This window comes from Calonectris borealis, chromosome 3 (genome assembly GCF_964195595.1).
Source record: "Calonectris borealis chromosome 3, bCalBor7.hap1.2, whole genome shotgun sequence".
Classification (NCBI taxonomy): Eukaryota; Metazoa; Chordata; class Aves; order Procellariiformes; family Procellariidae; genus Calonectris; species Calonectris borealis.
Window position 1 is genome coordinate 46,398,826 of NC_134314.1, and position 22,440 is coordinate 46,421,265.

The 22,440-nt window shown below is 37.2% G+C and overlaps 1 protein-coding gene across 17 annotated transcripts in view; it reads right to left on the minus strand.

The window, feature by feature from the left end:
- FBXL4 (F-box and leucine rich repeat protein 4) overlaps positions 1-22,440 on the minus strand; it is a 71,641-nt gene that overhangs the window by 40,232 nt on the left and 8,969 nt on the right. For 15 of the 17 annotated variants that reach the window (XR_012672960.1, XR_012672958.1, XR_012672959.1 and 12 more), the window contains 2 exons: positions 14,019-14,364; positions 6,213-6,457 (listed from right to left, as the gene is read on the minus strand). Coding sequence is in view for 14 of the 17 variants with exons in the window: in XM_075145533.1 (XP_075001634.1) it covers positions 6,213-6,457; positions 14,019-14,364 (591 nt within the window). In the remaining 3 variants the exon portion in view is untranslated. Of the gene's footprint in view, positions 1-6,212; positions 6,458-14,018; positions 14,365-15,959; positions 15,993-22,440 lie in introns of all 17 variants that reach the window. The other 2 variants (XM_075145530.1, XM_075145532.1) reach the window with 2 other exon arrangements.

Genomic DNA, 22,440 nt, shown 5'->3' on the forward strand with positions numbered 1-22,440 from the left:
AAACCTGCATTTCACTGTTAGCATAGTGATCCTCACTTACTTGATACCCCATGGTTCAAAGTTACTGAAAACTCTACAACAGGCAGGGATCACAGTCCAGTTCTCTCTCATCTACTCATCGTTCCTAAACACAAATAGCTATCTAGTTTTATAGCCCTTTAGTACAATTACCCCAACAGGTTTCAATCATGCTGATTTTACCAAATCTATTTTCAATGAAAAGCTTAGGTACTCATTTTGTAGTCACTGACATATAAATCACTGAATTTGGTGTCCAACGGCGGGGAAGCAACTTCCATTTATGAATAACATAGGGTTGGATAGATTTTTTTTTTTCTTTAGCACTTTCCCTTGTAGTGTTACCTTATGCTAGCATCCAAATCAGGGATGTTACCTCCCTTACTTCACAGATATAACATTGCCCCATTTGTCTAGCCCTCCTTGGTATCGCCCTCCCAGAACCAGTATTTCATTAAAACAACCGTTGCAGTTTGCTTCAAGTCAATTACACATTCCCTCCGGCTACTCAGGTCTCCTGCTTTCCACAGCCTGCCACCAGAGAAGAATACTGTCAAAAAAAAAAAACCCAAAACCAACCACTTGGATTTTATTCTTCCTCATTTCACTTCTAAGATCTTAAGGTCTTCTCTTTCTTACTGTAGTTCTATCAATACTTTACTCGCACAGACTTGGCAGAGGACTTCATAATCCCAACCTGTCTTGCAGTTACAGTCTTGCATTTAATCCAAGGCCATACCCATTCCTGTATCCCTGGCAGCTTCTATTGTCTACTGTTCTAAAATCTTCTGTTTTCCCTTCAGTCTTCATAATTAAGGAGACAGTTTACTTACTTTACACAGAAGGCTTACATATTTGAATAAAATCAACCCCTAATGTTCTATGCAAGTTTAAACCTCATGCACTTTTCCGTTTTCTCCCCCCAAACACTGAAGCACATTCCTCCTCCTTTCAGCCAGTGAGTTGTTTTCTACTCTAGGTAGTTTCCAAAGTTGTGGTGACTGCATATTTGCACGGCGGCTTTTGATACTTCCGTTCATCAGCAGACACCAACTCCTGGGATCATGGTCTCTGCACTGATTAATATAAAAATTAATATAAAAAATTCCAAGTGCCTAATTGACTGTGGATCATAACATGCTACACCAGCCTTACAGCAGAGATCTGAGGACCTAAAGGAACTTTGACAGATTTACTTATGTAATTTAAAACAATGAGGTTTGGCTTGTGGAATTACATTTTAACGTATTTCTTAAAGTCACGTCCAGATATTTTTATACTCACAATGACATTTTTCCTTTCAGGACTGCTGTGTTACACAACAGCAGCAGCATGTAGTACAGATAATTGTAATAAAAGTGTTAAGATTGGTATCACTGGAGAACAAATGAGTACACACAGCTGTAGAAGCATGAGAAAGAACAAATGGCAACACGAGGGCTGGTAGAGTGGTGTGTTAGTGGAAGTTATATTAGCAGGTCATCAAGATCCTTGAACATATGTATGTGCAGTTTCTCAGGACACGCAGATTAGGAGACAAAGGACGGAGATGGCACAGAATGGCGAGACTACATGCTGGATAAATTGGTTTGGACACATCTCAGTCGTCTTGGTGCATCTGAGTATGCACGCGTAAGAGTGAGACTGAGTAACATAATTTTGTTTTTAAAATGAAGTCACCTTCCCTTCCTCTAAGACATTCTAATTGTTATTTTCTACTCTAGCATGTATTAAACTTTTTTTTGTCAGCAAACCTTAAAACATTGCATGCAAGTAAGGAAAATATTAAGTACCTGATCCTGTGCTTTTCTCAACGCAGATTAAACTATTTCAATAAAAAAATGCAAAACATTATTACTTTATCTCAGTGACAGCAATCCTAGGTTTTACTAAAAACTGTGGAAATTAAAAAAAAAAGAGACTGACATGATTTTTAAATTGAGAATCCCTGTCAAGTCACACATTACTCCTATTTTCTGTGACTGAGTATTTGATGCATGTTTCAGTAATTTCTCTGACCTTCCTGCTAGTTTGATTTGTAGAAAAACCTCACCAAGTTAAACATTGTCAAAATACACCTCTATTAAACAGCAACTGAAGCCTTCAAATATTAACAGCAACAAAATTGTTGAAGAAATATTCCTGGATGTGCTTGACATGCAAACACTACATCACTAACCTGAAAATAAAACACTACTAATTCATTTTCACAGTATAAAATGTTAGAAGTAAATAGAAATCCTAATACCTCAGATATTTAAAGCAAAAGAGTTTAAACAATCTAATGACATTATCAGTGATACAAAGAAATCTGCATGCAGAACTCGGTTTTTAAACTGTCATGGTCCTTGAGCTGTTTAAACCGCAGCATTTATTCAGCACCTCAATACTTAGTGTACCTCCAGTCAACTTGCCTCACTTTTCCTATATAGGTCTTATCCTCCCACGCTGATATTCCCCTGGTGTGAATAAATTCACCATACCTCTAATGCCAAGAGAAATGCAGTGCTGCTTATGTAACGCTTGCTGTGAAATCTTTGTTTATTCCCTGTCACTTTGCGTTCCAGACACTTGAGACTGCTTAGATACTCATTTAATTTGTCTTTCACTTTTCCGTATACTTTTAGTTCAATCTAAACGATAAAGTTTAGTTAATTTATATTATATGCGGAAATGAAAACTTTATGATAGTCATTTTTAGCCCTCAGGAGTAGATGTTATCAATAAGTTAAAATACCTTCAGCTTTGCCTCGGGATGTTCATATGCCTGAAGCATTCTATCTTCTCATGATAATACAGTATTTGCTTCAGTCACATTTCTTAAAATTACTCCTTTTAAAAATTTTCTACTTTAATACATTTTTGCAAGAAAATATATATTTTCAATTATTTCTTACAATCATGTCTATATGAACCTTTTAAAGCAACACACAAATTTACCCAAGCTGCTACTTTTAAGATTGTCGTAAGAAACCACAGATAAAAACATTTTTGAAAGACATTTGCCAAAATAGAATTCGAGCAAGAGTAGCATTTAAACATGCCCTGACTTGCAGAAATCATAACCTAAACTGTATAGTTGTAAGAATGAAACTAACTCTACCTGTTTTGAATTCAACAGTGCCAACTGTAACACCAAATGCTGAGAAAAGTGCAAAAATAAACAAAATAAAAAACAGGCCCTGTAAAAGTGAAATGCTGTAATCTATGAGGATAAGGTATTTCGGTTTTAGCATTTTGCCGTTTCTATACTGTAGCAATTTGCAGTGTCTGTGAAGTTATTTACAAATTTCATTTAGCAAATAATGTTTTTTCTCCTTGAATTGACAAATATAGGTTGGCCTTTTAAAAACAGCATAACGGAGTTCTTCAAATTGTTACAACTTCTAGGCAGAATTCTCTACACCTCCAAGCAGTTGGCTTGACAGCCATTCATGGTCGCTTATGCAGCAACCTATCACAATATTTATAAACTTGAAGTATTGGAATAAGCAATTTAGGCTCGTCTGAATTCAACCTCAAGTTACAAGAAGACTTTTTCACTAATTAAATCCAAAATAAAAGATGCAGCTTGGTACTCTATAAGCACACCTCATTGCCTTATTTAAAAATTTCCATTGCAGAAAGAAATAGAGAATACCAAGACCAGAGAGGGAGCCAAAGAGAGCAGGATAAATTAAAAAACAACAAACTGACTCAGAAACATTCATGCAGTAGTCTGCAAGAGAAGATTTTACGCTAATAAATGTAGTGGTACATGTCTTCTACTGTTACGTATAGAGACAGAACCACATAAGTATTTAATTTCTGCAAAGGACAATTACAGTCTGAAAATCTGATTAAGTTTTTAGTAACAGTTAACATCAGCAGGTAACTGATAAAAGCAGCAATGCACTCTCTCCAGCCAACTGAGAAGACTCATTCTGAAGAGTAAACTAGAAAGAAAATTTAAGGGTGAAATAGAATTCCTAGGGAAGTCAAAGTATCAAAGTACCTCCATTCTTTGGAAACTCTGTTTTGCATAATATCTCCCAAAAGTCAGGCTGGGTGAGGAACGTCTAGAATTGCAAATGGAAAAGTAGGAGTTCATGACTACATGTCCCGGATGCTGCAATATCGACATGGTCGTGGTTTCTTAATGACAGCCAGAGAAATAAAACTAAAACACTACTTGACAGATTTCTCCTTTGAGGAACACTATCTCTTACCAGAAAGCTACTTTTTTGATGAAAGTTACGTTAATTCCTTTGAAAAGCAAGTGTTCTAAGAAGTCTCCTGTATTAACAGATACTTCCATAACAAATAAGCAGCAAAATTTCATTTCCTGGAGGCCAGCAAATTTGAGAAACCTGTTGATGAAGAATGTCAAAGGGAAAATTTGTGTTTGGAAATTCTACTAGAAAAGACACTTCTACGGAACAAAGAGTTGCAAAATTATTTCTGTATTGGGAAAAAGAAAACTTTCAAAATCAGACCTAGTGGAGAATTTTTGATTCAGAAGTGAAAATTCTGAGCAGAAGTCACATCTGAAAATTATTTAGCTTACAACTTGGTTTCAAAAATTTATGATTGAATTGCATCTCCCATTGCCAGACTGCATTTATCTCTTCCAAGAAAATTTTTCCTAGAAATAGATAACTTCACAACTGTATCAATGTCCAAGAACACTTTTCCCCCTTGTTACAAAAAAAATCACCTGTAATAATGATTATAAATTGACCATGTTTATTCACAGTTTATTAATAGTCAAACAATTAATATATATTATTTTAGAAACGCTGACTACACGTAAGTGCTACTATTAGTTCAGCACTGAAGTTAAAAAAAAAGTCATTAGTAATAAAGCCATTTTCAACTAACTGGAAGTCAGAAAGGCTAGAACTGCAAAGTTTATTATTCTCTGAATTTGGATATTCATTTCTTTCAAGACTACAAAAATTTTTAGCAGTACTGCATGTTAAAAAAAAAGAAAATCTTAAAAAATCGCCATGAAGATGCACATACTTTAAGTTTTCAAAAGACAGATTTAATAGCTAAGCATCAGAAAAGCAAGCACTTCATGATTGCAGAGTTGAATTCTCAATTAAAGCTTGCATATTTATCCTCTGCATAATGTATCTAATATGAAATCCAAATTTAGGAAGAATGTTTGTACCCCATTCAACAACTAGCTGATGTCTATCTCCTTTTTCTACCAACAAGCACAAAAGAGCATAGGGGTCTTGGATTATACTGGAAGGTCAGGAAAAAAGGAAGCTACATTCTCATCTTGACAAAGTATTTCTTCAAGTTATTTTACTTCCCCAGGGAAGGCACCCAGGCACCAAAGGAAAGAAAATGTTTGCATACTTGATTTAACCTTTTTATTCAGAAAGCAAATGAGAGTTAAGACAAATTTTTTTAGATATATTTAACATTTCTGTTTCTTATCAGTCAAGTTCTGCTTTCACCTGCCATTGCTGATTACCTCTTACTTGAAGCGGCAATTTTTGCTTAAATGAAATACATTGATAGATGCTGTTTAACTAATGCAAATGAGCAAAGAAGCAAGAAATTATATGTTGAGAAAGCAGAGAACATGGCTGTTATACAGAGAAGAATCCCTGCGAATTTGCTATTTTAATGACCTACAGCACAGTCATATTTTCAGCTCAGTGGAAGATGCACATGCAAACCCCCTGTTTCCCAACAGGGCTAATGTTTTAAATCATTTTTATGAAAATATTTGCATTTACATTGCACTCCAGTGATTACTTAGGGCCCGTACCTTGTAAGCATGCACTGTAATCAGTTTATTACCGCAGCCATTCTAATACAGTCCTACTGATGACTCATCTGTACAAAGCACAACCGCAAACATTTTCTTTGTGAGACAGACTTTTGACAGCTTGGTTCTAGCGGAGTCTTTTAGAAGTCCAGGAGAAAGCAAAACACTGCTCCCCCTGGAAGAAGCCTTTCAGTCACAGGCAGTTTGGCACAGTTTTGACTCTACGTACTGAAATGGACTTCTGCTGCTGTATCTAGTATCCCTTACTGGTTTAGCTTTTATTTTTTTCTACATCATAACAATCACAGCCTTTACAGTAAAATCAAAGACATTTCTTTTAATAAGGTTTCAAACACTTAGTGAAACTACTGTGCAGCAGCTCTGCGAACAGGGCTTGTCAAAATACTTCTGTACATTTAGCACTGACCTGCTAAATCCAGAAACAGAGATGGCTCCCCTGTTTCCAGTCCAAGACAAATTCAGCCACTGGATGAGAGTGCAGCGAGACTGTAGGTATTCCAGAGATGTGTCATTAATCCTTGCCCAGTAAGGTTGTAAACTGAGATGAATGTACTGTAGAGGATCACAGCAATGTTGATATAGTAGCTTACAAGTCTGCGCTAGTCTACAGAGGTCTGGTACTGTAAGGTGACTCAAAATCAACTGGATGAGCTATATTAAAAACAGAAAAAAAGTCACAGATGGTCATATAGCACTTGAAATGTTAAGGGAAAACTGCAAAGGAATAAGAAAAGATGTTCTAACTTCAAAGAAAAGTAAATCCTTTTACTTAAAAGTAACTTCTCAAATAAATCATTGATTAACTATTAAATAGGACTGCACTGCCTTTTCAATTTGACAACATATTAAACAAGAAAGGAAAAAGCAGATCAGCATATGAAAGTTACAGGAAGCTTTCAAATTAGAAGTTTCTTTACCTGTGCTAATTTAAACAGTGATATATACGTAAACACTATGTTTACATATTTCCCTTCACAATGTCTGCACTGCCATTGATCAGAACACTGAATTGGCAACCTCTTTCTTCTCTGGATTTGGTTTTTAAGATGGTAGCATACTTACAGAGTACATGGAAAAACCATACCATGTCCCAGTTTCCCCACACCTTGAACTGATTTCAGATTTATTCCTCTGCTCCCTGCTTTAAAAATCAGTGTTTTGTCTTCTACTTTATATCCTCTCCCATCCATGCTGGACTATGCAACTAGGTAAAAAATTCAACATATTCAGATCTTCTTTTACGAAGTAATCTCTTCCTTGCTGTAATACTTTGAAAGCATTTTTGTTCTATGCCAGAGTCAAATCTGAAAGGCAAAATCCCTTTTTAACTTTTATCAGATTGAATTATCTCAGCTTCAGAATAATCACCAGCCCTTCTTACTAGCACCACTATTCATGTTTTCATAATGACTTATCTCACACCCAGAAATTAAGAAATATCCCCTGTCTCCTATCATTCTCTGTTTTCCTTTCTAAAGGAAGATCAACACACATCAACATATAAGTATTCACTTTAGGAAATAACAAAAACGCTCAACAAAAAAAAAAATCTCCTTTAGCTTAGAAACTGAGAGAAAATGCACTTGAAAAATGAAATCTAAAAATTAATGTTTACTTTACCAGGGCTGTCTTTAACACCTGTAAGTACCTGGGCTCGAGCTATGTAACTAAAATTGACTCAGTGTTTTCAAGCACTGAGCAGGAAACAGTAACTCGCTGAAATAAATCAGTATAAATTAAAAAAAAACCCAAACAACCCACAAACCAGCTTAAACTGAAGAGAGTCCTGTGGCCCTTTCACAATACCATAATGTTTCATTTTAATAACAAAAATCAGAATAAAATGCTTGACATAAAATGAAAATGAAGCTTTTTCGTGAGATTGCACTTCCAACGTACCAGTTTATGCAGCTAGCTTCCGCCTCCCCTCCTCCCCCCTTCATTTTTGGAAGAAAAGAAATAAGAAAACAATCCAACTTCCTGCAAAATGAAAAATGTTACTTCCTACTCAGCTCCAGATTTAGTATTTGGATTTCAAACACGATCTACGACTCTTCAAAAAATTTAACTTCAACTCCAATGCCAAAATACAGTGTTTGCATATACTCCAGTTTCTCTCAAGCTGGATTTCAAGCCTTCCCTCTTCCATTCTCCTCGCCCCTCCTTTCCCCTAAAAACAGCTCAGGCTTTTTGTCTCTGCAGGTGCCTGGAACTCTCACCTCATCTTGATGCAGAGGATCTGCGTAGACATTTCAATGTGACAGCAAATATATATTTAAAATATATATAATAACGGCAGTTAATATATTATAATCAACAAAGTTTACTCCCAACTGACATTTAGTTTGTTGGCATTTTGGTATCTAAGAGAGAGCAAACTAACTGAGAGCTAACATAGATATAATCCCAAGGTAGTATCTTGATTTTTGCTTGGCTCAGACCCATACTTCAGCTTAGAAGTTGCTTAGCACAGTTTTGTTTGTCATTCTAATCGTAGATACTTAAACATATACCCATTTTTCTAAGGCCGTCAATTCACTTTAAATACTTTTCAATATTCTGAAAGACAGCTTCAAACTATTTTGCGACCTTTCAGGTATTTCACACTCTGTAAGCCACCTGAATATCTATTTTATGAATGTCTTTTCCCTCAGATTTTTCCCATGCTTATTTAGCAAGTTTTCTAGAGCAGAGAGCTCAGCAACAAAGGCTGCACAGTTAGCTAGATTTATGTCTACAATTAATGTGGCATAATAATGTCTGATAAAAACTAAGTAACACAAATTTTGTTCAATGGAAAAAAAAGTTATTTTGTGACTTCTGAGCAGTATAGATAATGGTGAATGAAACTATAAATGCTTCACCAATGTCCCTTTATACTAATTGATGACTTCAATGAGTATTTCATAACATACGAGACGTTGCAAGCTTTCCACACCTGAGATGAAATGTCTTCCCACATGAATGTCTTAGAAAAAATAATCCTTCTTTATTTTTTACTGAAATTATGCTATTTCATAATATCTAGAATGAAAAAATATAATGAAATGTCACTACTATGACATTAAGATATAAAGTACTTTTTTTCTGGCTTTTGATTAAACAAAGATAACAGGTTCCAAACCTACAGGCTAATAACCATTAATAACCGTTAGTCTGGAGTTTGGTGTCCGTCAGAAATCCGCTTTTTATGTACGCATATCCTAGCATGAAGTACAATTTGATACCATAATGAGTACGTGACATGATGTGCTGTATTGTTCTATACCATGCTCATGGCGGTTCCAAGAATGTTGCAGAATTGAGTATCTGCTTTGAAAACTAATTTCGTAACACAATTTCTCGCAAACAACTGTTTTTACTCTGCATTTATGAAAAATTATGGCAACCATTATTGTTTCATACTTTCTAATAAATCTATCAGTAAAAACAAAGATTATTGGAAAAACAATACAAAGGAATATAGAGGAAAACAAAATATAGTTTATACAACGCTGATTGCCTTTTTAGGCTCTGATGGATCAAAAGTACTTTCTCTCCCATTTCCAGGGCAAACATGGCACATGCCAGCTTTAGAGATGTGGTGAGATCAACACCCACTAAAGTGAAAACCTCCAAAAACTGGAGGTTTCCAAATCATAAGTCTCCACAACAATTCAACAAACAACAGTATACAAATTCATTGTGTGCTGTTTGAGCACAATAAAGATCCTGACTCATACCTCATCCATGTGTATCATCATCACAGTCCCCAATTGCAGCATCTTACATATATGCATATATTTTGAATTATAAATTAAAGAACATAACATCTTAAAAAAACAGACATTTCACCCACTGCATCAAAGTTCACTTATAAGCTCCGACAGGATCTCCATCACACTCTTCAATACACGGGGTAAAACTTTAGCAATCCTGTAGCTCCTAATAGTACTTATCTACCCAAAAGTTTCTCCACCTTTTTTAAGCTTTTTTGCTGAATAACAGCAAGCAATAACCATTTGTACCAAATAAAATACCTTCTGTGGCTAGAGCACAATAACGCAGAACTTGATTTGGTCAGAAAATAATGCTTGGATGCTGGTCAAACCTAGAATATCTGCACTTTCTACAAATTTCCTCTTTCAGTTCTTCAACGTGAGTCCCTCCAATATGAAAATAACATTAGTCTATGCAAACCACTCATTCAGAAACACGCAAATTAATGACTTGCGATTTTTTCATTCTGCAGCTAGAGCTGCCACAGCTTAAACTCTAATTAACTAGAATTGATACTAAGACATGCTCAGATAAAGAACAAAGGAGATGGGCACAGAAGGCAAAAAGAGAAGGCAGGAATAAGATGGTATTCTAGGGCTTTTGACATTCCTCAACATAGTTTAAGAAAACACAGTCCCTAGTTCCACAATCCTATAGCTTGCACCAGCGAATGCATACATATTTAATAGCGCACGTGAACACATGAAAAGTGGATCTTGCAACTGTTTCACAAAACACATCCGTTTAAGTCTCTCTCTTCTTTATTCTACTCACACAACATGCTTTGGCGGAGTGGGCTTTACATCACCAAGCTATAGGCTCTGATCCTCTCAGCAACGAAAGGCTGTAAATGTTTTAAGGCCCTCCTTGATTCAAAGAACAGAAAAGGATCTTACTGACAGACTGCACAATCAAATAATCAAGACTCCAGGAGGACTAAAGCTGGAGAGATCTTCTCCGTGTGCCATTGCTCAGAGCCTAGTCTGCTATAGCAACTGGCAGTATATTGGCCATTAACTGAAGGGAATCTTGTGTCATATGGTTATTAGCTGTTAAGACAGCTTTTAAGACTCTCATGAGTTTCTCCTTCCTAAGAGAGGCATAAAATGTTGCTGACTATCTGAAAGCCTACAAATATTTCTTCTGGAAAGATGTAAGAACTTTACTGTTGAGTGAGAGGTGTATGACACTTAAAAATGCTCTTGCTTATTGCTCCAACTCTTAGCTATCTAAGTATCATTTAAGGGATGCAGACCTTACATTCAAGACCCGTTTTCCTGCAACATAGGTGCCAAATCCACATTTAGCGGTGAAATTCACTTCCCCAGTAGACATGAACAGCTCATAAATCTTGTAGGCAGTTTTAGGAAAAATTGGCTTCAAGGAATGACAAAGATGTCATTTATATCTTTTTATATCAAAATTTATATAAAAAGTATCTTGGGACCGCAGCATGCAGGATTTCTCCTGACTCTCCTCTGTGGAGAACAAAAGTTAGGTTCTTGGTACCTGGCACATCTTGGCAACTCTCAAACTGCACAACAGGTATGCCGTGGCAGGTACTCCTCACCTTTCTCAAAGGCTTTTAACCTGTTCAGGCCTTCAGATCTCAAGCATTCCTGCACAGCCAACTAAGACTAAGGCCTTATTCCTTCCACTTTACAAGCAGCACAAGTTCGTCAAAGATAACTAGGAAGAAAGACAAGGACATGAAGTGTCTCCTAGAAAATCCTTCCTCAATTTTAAGGTAATTCTGGAGAACCGATGACAGTACAAGTACTTCACAGCTACTAAGGGCTGGTTAACACTGTCCATGAGCAGGGAAAGAAAATCCTCTCACCTAGTTCATCCAAGATTTCACACTTTCTTCTAAGGAGTCTGTGCCCCAGGAGTCAAGCATTTTTCTCTTTTGTTGGCAGGAGCAATCTAGACTCTTACAATGTTTTTAGAGCTCACACTGCAGCAAGCCATTCCTAATGCCATTTTGAGGAACAACACAGTCTATGAAAGGATAGTCTATGGAAGTTCAGAAAGACAATGAAGGCAAAACGAAAGCTGAAGGAACTGCTGCCCACTTTACGATTAGCACAGAAGACCATTCAGCCTGTGTACTTTTTGAATTATGGAGGGTAGTATGAAAAAGCCTGGAACAGCTCAAATAAGGAATAGGCGTATGTATGAAGACTTAGGACAGCTACACATTCACAATCAACATGAACGTATAAAAAGATACAATTTTTCATGTAACGTATCTATCAAAACTGGAAGGAGTCAGCGGTTGCCTTACTTCATCATTACAAGGTTCGAACACTTCCCAGAAAAATCTGACACTTGTCAGTCTTGAAGACAGCATGCAGAATACTGTTCCCATATCTGATGTGATAAAAAACTGTCTTACTACAAAGTACAACATTTTTGCTGCTCTGATACCCAAACCTTCCAGCTGGACCAAGAAAGTAGGATACTGGGATTTCTGCTGTCACAAAACCAGTCCAGAAGTAGTCTTTTGTAGTTTTCTGATAAATAATCCACCCATATTTTCAGTTTCTTTAAATCAAAGCAGAAGAAAAAAATGTATTTGGTATTGATAGACCATATATATGTATTCATGAAACCAAACACGTTAAAAAATGGATAAAAAAGAAAGCTGGTGCACAAACAGAAAAGCACAATAAAGTACATGGAGGCAGAAGTTCACAGGAGTAACAGGACTACACAAATACTTCCTAAATTATAATCTTAATATGTATAATCATGTGGAACAGAAAAGAGATTGATTAATCTCTCTGGTAGTCTACTATACTACAAATCAGTTTATCCAGCCTTTTCAAACAAGACTTCCTAGACTTAAATAAAGTTTTCTCTACAATTAATTTATTTGAATGACTAAAACCAAGACATTTTCAAACTTTCAAAGAGTTATACATTTTCAGATGTTCTGGAATCAACTGCACCTTTGCATATGCAAAGTACTTTCTTTACTTCAGTACTGATATACAAGCACCGACAGTAAAATATATTAAACACTATATGGACTCTGGGGAAAAAAAAAAGTCACCACTAGAGCTAACTCAGGATGAAGTTAGCATCCTCATTTATTATTCCTCTGTAGCAACAAAAAAACCAAACTCAAGAACTGAAGAAGACTTAATAGAGAAAATAAATACACAGGAGAAAGATGGAGAGAGTTGTTACTCTCTTTCCTCTTTACAAGCACAGCAAACTTCTGCAGGTTCCTAAGGCACACGGTCACCCAACCATGGCTTTCACGTGCTGATCTGGGGTACTTCGAGACAAAAGATGTGACAAAACCAAAATACTATTTCATTAAATCACTTATTTCTGAAAGTGCCCTGCAATCCGTGACAGCATCTCTCAAATCCTCCCTTCGCTTTCAAAAGCAAGTCTGATTCAAGGCCACAAGCACACAGAGCATTTGATGAGTTACCGCAGTAAACAAACACTTGCTTCTTTGACCAGACTGCAGTACACTGAAGAGCAGGAACAGTCATGTCTCTGCCCAAGTTCAGAGGTCTGACCAGCAAGTAAAGGCTCCTTTCCACTATGCGCAAACCCAGTTTATTTCAGGAGAGGTGAAGACAATTATTTCGTCTCTCAATTCTTGCTGTAACTAGGGTACTAGCCTCCATAAATGGCTACGCTCCACTGAGAATTTCCTGGCCTGCACACAATATTCAGCAATCATACTTCACAATCTCATTATACTGGAAATCACAGGAAAGAAAGTATTTATCTACACTGACTCTGAGCACACTTGCAACTGCCCCGCTGCCAGGTGATCTGAAAGGAGTAGTTTCTTCACAATTGTTTTCTGCGCTAATGACAGAATAAAAAGTAGCAAACACCAAAACAAGACAGTGTACAGAAGTCCAACTATAATACTCTTTACCTGCACCATGATTCAAAACTTAGCTGGATGGAAGAAGCTTATTTCATAATAATATGAAAAGATTACCGCAGTTTCAAGAACAAAGGTCTGGGTCTTTATAAGACAGATAACAGGAAAAGAAACTTTTAACGTATTACAAACTATTTTCACTTACAGATCTTGATTCGATCTTTTCCTATCTCTTTTACATATCTTCTTCATCAAGCATGAGGACTAAAACTACTGGAAAACTGCCAGAAGCTTCTAAGTTCAAGAGCTAGAAATTCAAGGCTAGAATAACTGGTGTAAAAACTGCGTGTGAGTGGACAGGTTCTTGAGAAATAAAAGTGCAATAACTATGCAAATACCAGCAAAGTGCCTTGCTAATGTCCGTCCATGGAAGTAGACAGACATACATAACTCAGGCATAACTATATAATAACTGCAGGAGATTCACAAAAGAATGCAAGGAAAAAACAACAATTTTGACCAGTACCGAATAAAGCACTTTTGCACCCTTAATGATCAAGACAAATACATTGAGCACAAACATGCTTTTCTTACCTCATAAGGCAGTTTATCAAAATATCCGTTAGTCGGCCATTCCCTGAGGGTAACGATGCTGAACTGTTTATTAAGGGTGTCCATTCCACAGCCATACTTTTCTTCATCCTCATCTTCATCAATATCATTCATATCAATCATCGAAGTCTTAAGTGAAAGCACAGGTCTCTCTTTCACACCATGTAGTACTACTGCATCCAATTCAGTGTAATAGTCCAGAAGAGAGCTGTTCACTTCCAGTCGGATTAAGTTTGTGGGAAAGTTTATCTGTTTGATACAAGGTGTGAATTGTCGAGCCTGAGGACCATTCACCTTTGTAGGTGCCTCGGACCAAAGGATTTCCCACCTGTGAAAGAAAAATTGCACACACAGACAGTATAGGGATTAAAATCAAAGTTACTAAAGCAATTCCTGAACAACAGCAAGAGTGCTTCTTCATCAGAAGTATTTAACAAGTGAGAAACATGGTTGAAAAGACAATGAAAATTATGTTTTCCCTAGATTTGGTAAATATCCTAAGGATGAATTTAACAGCGTACACTAATTCATGACCTTAGCATATTTTCTCTGCATTGCTAACTAACAAAACAAGCTGTATACTCATAGTCACACACTTGTGTTAGAGTACTGTTATGCACGCACAAGTTGTAACATCTCACAAGTAAGGTAATCGTAACAAATGGGTTACAGGTGTCTTCACAATGTTGGCATGTTAGTGTAAGTATGCAGGGAACAGTCTTACCATGTAATCCAAATATACAGTCAGCTGACCTCTCTTATTTCCCACAAAAGGTTTTCACAAAAAAGTAAAAAACAAAAAAAACCCACAGCTCAGACTCTTTAACATCAAACCTGTTCAAATTGCAGCATCGCAAATTATTAAAAAAATAATCTAAACTCTTTTTTTCAATCTGTCTCAGCAAGCAAACTATTCCTTTTAAAAGTAATTCACTGTCAAATTACCAAAGAAAATAGAACCTTCAAGTCATTTTTGAAAGGGTCCTTTGCAAAAAACATTAGAATTTCCAAACTGCTAAACTGAAAAGTTTTTCTCCTCTTTGGTCCAGTGACAGAAGGAGGTTCGGTCATGCATAGAACTTCCATACATACATCCTTACTTCCACACACAGATCTTAAATCTCCTCAGTAAACAACAGTGAAATCTGCTGCCAATTGAGTAATCTGGAGAATCAAGTTTTACATTCATTAGGTCTTCAGTGCTTCCAAACTTGCCAAGAGGCCTGAAAACAGAAACATGCTCTTTATAACTGCATGGGTCCTCATCCAGTGAATGGATTTCAGGGGTCCTTCAGTCACTGATGCCCATATTTTCCTCTCTCAAGTCCAGTTAATTCCTAAAGAAGGAAGCCTCCAGCAGCCACTGCTGCTACTCCCTTTGACAGTACGCTTACAGCAATCTCTGCATCCCCTGTGCATAACCGAGACACTTCCACATCTTCTCCATCTCTTTCTGATCACCCTAGCCCCAGCTTCAAGGATTTCTCTCAGGCTACTTGTCCTGTCACGTGGGTCTCAAACACTGTACCTGCTCCTTAGCACCTCAGCATCTCGGCTTTCCCTACCAGATACCACTACTGTGAACTTACAAGTATTGCTCAACACTGACATGTACTGCAGAACACACCGGGGGGGGGAGGGGGGGAATGGGATTAATTAAAAAAAAAAAAATCAAACATGCTTTATTTTCCAGAACCAAATGCTTAAACTTTGTCCATCATGACAGAAAGTAAAACATATGCAAGGACTTTCATTAAAACATAGCACGCGGTATAAATAAGGCTTAGAAGCTTAATATTTGCTACTATTTCAAGGATAGGAAAATCAATCCGTATCGGCTGAAGCTTCCATTTCACGATGGACATTTTCAGGTATGCACAGATAAACTTTCCTATCCTACATCATGCTGCTCTCCACAAATACCTTACAGTAGAATGGGAGGCCTGCAGAAGTCTTCTGTCAAAGGAAAAAAAAAAAGTCATGAACTAAAAACAAACATGCAAGACTGGTGAATAGATGGCACATCAGAAAGTACCAACATAGGAGAGTGGACAAGTCTACCCTAAGGTTAACAGTTTTTATAAGAAAGACTTATTACTAAGAGAAGATTTCATTCATTTAGGAAATGAATGTCAACTCACGGCAAAAAGTAACAGACGTAGTCCCACTGCCACACCCTCTCACATAGGTCGATTCCCTAAGCAAATACTTAATGTTGGCAATGCACATGACCTTTCTTGAACACATCCAGATCACCATCTGACATTTTGCTTAGACACTTTCATATACCCCAACTATCCTCAGGGAAACTCAAGGCTATCTTTTCACTAATTTAGCACATGCTGGACCGTCAACTTTTAACAGAATGTGTCTCAGTTATTGACTTCTCCTTTGGTGCCCTGGGGAGAGGATTACCTAGCAGTAGCAGAGTTCTGGAAAAAAATAATGCATCTGGAGGTCTAGGTTCATCAAATTGCAGAGCAATAACCTCCTTCAGCAAGCAGTGAATCTGGTTTCCAGTCTTTGTAATAAACTAGAGAAAAGGAAAGACACGTAGCATGACTTTACAACCTTGTGAAACTCCACATTACATACCAAGTGCTGATGAACACCACCACCAGTGACTATTTTCCAAGGTCCTTGTCATACTGTTTTCATCAACAGCGCTTTAAAGGAGTTAGCTGTTGGTTTAACTGGAAAACCTCAAGTCTATTGGGTTGATTTGATGTTAGTCTCTGCCTTGATGGCACCACACACAAGAACAGGCCATAGCAATTGCTCTGAGTCAGGGTTAGCAAATTTTTCCTGAGTATAGATATACTCTTAAAACACCCATGACTGCAATTGGAAGTGGCCTCTTCATCTAGGATCAGCACTTTCACATTTAAATGGGCTACATGTAACCTGAATGGGAGTGAAGACTCTACAGTTGGAAATGGATCAAAAAAGTCTAAATTTCCAAGAGGCTTCAGTAAGAACTGCATTTCTTCTGTTCTGGGACACTTTTTTGTTATGGTCATCCATTTCAAAATCCTTCAGAAGAAAGGCATTTTGACAGTCAGTCCTGGTTTGAGGGTACGTACCAAAATCAGCTTCCCTAGTAAGGTTGCCTGCATTTGTTTCAAGCTTAAAATGCTCAATAAACTATTTAACCCAAAACGACGAGAAATTGAATCCCAACAAATACCTGTAAAGAAGTCAAAGGAATTTCCCCACCACCACCTTGAGTTAATTAGGTAGCTCTCAAAAATCAAGCAGAATCAAATGATTGAAGGTAGGACATTGTTTGTCCTCAAGTCTTGGAGATATACAGTAACAGGTGATCAAATATGTTGCAATAAGAGTGCTTTGATAAGAAGGTTTCACCAGCAATGTGCTAGAAAGCCTCGGTCTTTACACTGCCATGCAAAGCCTGAATGAGAGGCAGCAACATCATCTGTATTATTTTCTCTAGTGATTGAAGAAAATGAGGACTTTAAGTGAAGTTTTCCCATTAGCTTTCTCTCTACCTCATGAAGATAGCCAGGAACTCATTTTGCTCAAATTTCTGATACTAAAGACTGCATACACCTCTGTGGTAAAAAAAGAAATTCCCATTCTTCTTCCCTCATCATGAAGAAAACACAGTCTAGTGATTTTTAGGCTGAGAAACATACTTGCAAGGTTTTTGTCAAATGAGAGCAAATATTTAATGCTTGTTTAATTTTCTGTTGACCTAATGCTGTTGGAAAGCCTTTTAATGGCTAAGATGATGCCTGAGTAGACCTGGTAACTTCGAAGAAAATATATAATAGGAAAGATTCTTTGGAAAAGCGGCTCCCAGGAAAAGTAATCAGATTTCTCTCCAGCGAGACAAAATTAAACTTTGCCTGCAATCTGCTGAGATTTCTTCCATTGTAAAATTGAGATTGGTGTAGAAAGTGAATAAAGCACTACGTGTGATTCAAGCACAAAAAATAAACGCCCTGTTCTAAGAAACTTATAGCTGTGTTAAAAGCCAAAAGAAGGGAAAGTTTCAGAGAGACCAACAAGGAAAACTCAGAGAATAATATGACCACACTGTTGCTGAAATTGCAACTTCTGCAACAATTATAATCACGATATGTGATTATAATACATCCCATCTGCTCTTATCCAAGCAAGTGCTCTGTAAATAATCTGTAGGCTACCTACAAGAAAACGTCTCCTGCCTGCTAACATGCCAGGGATGCTTCAGCACACTAGGTTCAACATAACCTGGAAAGCACAGCCCTGGCCACAGATGTGAGTTCGTAAACACAAAATGCAGGGAAGACTTATCATGAAAACAATTTTAGAACCATTTGGATCAAGGTGATAAGCAGAATTTACAGCAGTCTAATTACTATGGGGGAATATGCAGCAGATTTTCATTTCTACTTTGAGAGTTCCAATACTGAAATACCAGAGAGAGCAGACAGGACTCCAAGAATGCTCAGGGCATTTAAAATAGCAAAAGGTATTTCAAATAACTGCCCTGTCCACATGAACTTTTTATGGGTTTCTCAAAAATGACTGTGTCCTATGAACCCAGAATTCATTCTTCTATGACAGTCATCTAGACAAGAAAAAGCTGTTTCCCTGAAGATGTCAAAACAAGTTATAAGTAAGGATGCAAATGGCTAGAACTTAAGTTGAGTGTTACACATAGGTGAGATACAGCCCTGAAGGTCCCTTATCACGCTCTAATGTGTTGATGGTATCAGCAGTGTTTCAGGTGCCTTCATCTGAGATTCACAGGGAACAAAAGGTAGAGCAAAAGAACCATCTGAAAGCCACTCTCTACAAGCAAGAGACTCATGATATTCTACATCCAGTACACTGCCTTTCTGGTTTCACTCCCTTTATCAGAAGGGGGGATTTTTTTTCATCAAACATTTTGATCCTTATCCTGGCTGCCAGCAAACAAATCTGCAACATTCCCACCTGGATTAGCATTGTATTGCCTAAATACAATGAACTTCCTAATGGAAGGAGAGGGAGCCTTTTACTTTGTCCGCCTTCTTTAGCGTGCTCCTCTGGTTGCTGCAGCTTCTGCCTCTACAGGCTTCAAGACCTTCAGAAAGAGAAAGGAACCTCACATGCAGCAAACACTAGGAAATCCTAGGAAGCTAGGAAATACTGAGCCAAGCTGTTAATCTACAAATCAAACTCAGAAGAGCATCTAGCAAAATTCTAAGTGACATGAAAGAAATTAAACTAAATAGAAATAAATGGCGGAAACACAGAAGGCAGAATGGAACTGCTCCCAGCCAGTCAAATGATCATGGTATCTCACCTGTGAGAAACAACCTATCAATGTTACACTTTATCTGTGGAAAACAAGAAACAAATAATCACAAAACAATCTCCAATCTACTAAAGAAGCAATCATCGCATAGCAGTAAGAACATATGCTATGAAACATCACCCCTAGCACTGCCACACACCCCAGACTAGTTAGGAATCTCTGGCTTTGAGCTTTTATAAAAGCGTATAAATATGTGGTGTCACTATAATGTACATAAAATAAGAGAAACTGTCAAATTAAGTTAAAAAAAGACCATGACAGAAGAAGAACAGGGACCAATTTTTTCTTTTATATTCCAAATTTAAAAAGCAAAGTTATTTTTGTAAAAGGAAAAAGTTGAAAAACTTCTGAAAAAATTATTTCTGACTTGAAAGCTCCCATTTAAACACACACAAACTCTTCCTGTCTGACAGCAGCTAACTATTAGGAGTATCAAAATGTTTCAAAAGGGCTGACACCGAAGAAGCCATTAGGGGATCGCCAAGAGTAAGCCTTCTGGGTAAATGAGGAGGAAAAAGAAACAGGAAAGAAAACATTTTCCTCATCACAGAAGCTAGCTATATCTTATCCATCAATCTTATACACTACTCAAAACAAAGAAAATTCTGTTGGTTGGGTTCAGCTCACGCCACTGTCAGGTGCAGTGTCCCCCATCACGCCTGCGTGGAGCTCTGCCTCTTCCACTGGCCAAAGAGGGACTCATCGTTGTCACCAAACCCTGAGTACACAGAAGGTGCACCACAGTACAAAATCTCAGGGCTACACTAGTATAATAATCATAGCACAACACAATACAAAAAAGGGAGGGATTTCTTCACCAATAAAAACTGAGACTATATGCTACAATATTCCCTTAGTCTCAGATTAATTTTTGCTTGGATTTTCTGCAGATAATTCATGTAACAAATTTGTACATGGATACCAACATATGTTAGCATAGTTTAAGAAATTATCAAACACTTCTCACCAGTCAAGGTGTGAGTGGCACTAATGAAAAGTATAAAAGGTCTCCATGTGTAAAGACAGCAGCTTCTCTGACCTTTATGATTTTTAAAAATTGTTTTATGCAGAGGAGAGTGATGTAATGTCTTCTGTGTTTAAAGCAGCAAAAGATATGAGAAGGCAGAGAATCCTCAAATTGCTGGAAGCTGGTTAAACCATAATGAAAAAACTTCAAATTAACTGTCACGTTTTAAGCATTAGAATTATTTAGGAACAATTACATTCCATTGTAATGTGATAAATGGAAAAATAAATGCTTATTCCCAGTCCACGCAGAGCTAATCCCACCTCTAAAAAGACTCTGAATAAAGCTGACCTGAGACAGTGTCATACAAAGCTGTAACTGATAGCAGTACTGAATGCACCAGCGACAGAGGAACATGACTAAAGACCTTTTTCTGAATACCTGCACAAGTCGTTCTTTCATGCAACTGAAGCATAAAGTGAGCAACAGAGCAACACGTTGGCCAACTATGTGGGCTATAGCCATTTTTCTACAAGAATATATAAAGTCCTCTTGAGCAAGGACCGCGGTACACCAAGTCCTTACAGAGCCTCTTGTAGGTTAGAAGCTTTTGCACACAGCAAAGTCTTGGATGAGCTGATGTTTTAAATACTAAACAAAGAGAAAAAAGCTTACTCAGCTGGACTAGTGCAATCCACTAAGCATAACTTTAAACAACAGACTTTTTCCTCTCAACTGTTTTGACTCCACCATTAATTTGGCCTTCTTTTTATATCAAAGTAAGAACCGGTGAAAAGGAACCTTTCTAATGACCTGCCCTTTCTACATTGGTGTTCAGAAAGAAACAGATCCAGAGTCAGCAGATAAAACAAAGCAGCACTTTAAGGTTTTTAGGTAATAAGGTGATTTAAAATTGAGTACCAAAATAGTCAGAAGAGGAAAACAAGGTTCTAAGTGCCCTTTGAGTAATTGGACATGGCCTTTTTTTAACAGAAGAAAACAGTATAGCAGTTCTTCAAGTCCAAAACATCAGCTAAACACAGAATCACCTGAGATTATCAGCAGCATTCTGCCTTCAAAAAAAAAAATTCTTAGTTGACATCTCAGAGAATTTTTGGAAGTGAAAACAAGGGACCAAGAACTGAAGCAGAAAAGAGACCGCTTTCTTGCAACTCTTCATATTCCCCTCGTAAAGGAGCAAATGAACAGAGAAAAAATACTGCAAACCTCATGTGGAGAAAGGATTCCCTCATCTTCTTTCAAGACACCATGCATAAGACATGTTTGTCTCTTTCAGAAGAAAGGAGACAAACCAAACGTGCAGCTCTCAACAGACAAGTCCTGCTGAGGAAAGGTAAGCCAAAAGAAAAAAAAAAAGTTCCTCTAACACTTCTCTAGCATCAAGACTGGCAAATACTGAAGATGCAGCACAGACAACTGGTTCTGAGGCTCCCTGAGACAACCTTCTTCTAATCAAAAATGTTGTTAACACAGGCAGGCAGAACAGAAGATACTCCTGCCTACAAATTAAAAAGCAGGGTCCATCCTTTTTATGAAGAAGGGAAAGTCTGAGCTCTCACTCTGACCACACCCCAAGAGGAGTCATAAAGCACATCCCAAAAAGTTTTATATTGGTATTTTCACTTCCATCTTCTTTTAGTTCTCTGAACATTTTTCTCCTTTTTTTTAGTATACCTTACTAAATAGCTCCTTCAGTTAACATTTGTTAAGCTTTCCTTCAACACTTCTCGGTCTTTACACAAAACCAAAAAAAGTATACTGTTTTAAGAACCAAAACCTAAACAGACATATTTATAAAATAGCATTAGCTTATTACTCAGAATAATATCCTTTTATTGCCCTGCAGCACACTATCTTACTATTACTCTACTGCAATATTATCAACAGTTAAAGAAGTAATCTCTACATATATCTGTGCTACCTCATAAAATAAAGAAGTAAAATCTACATCATAAAATTAAAAAGTAAAATGAAAGTTCACAGAGTAATTGACCAAAAGTCATTTCACATTAGGTTCTAAGTTCAAAAGTCTTAAAAGCTGCCTTCACCACATACCATCCTATAAATAAGTTCGGTATTACAGTGCCAAATGCGCTCCTACTTCTGAA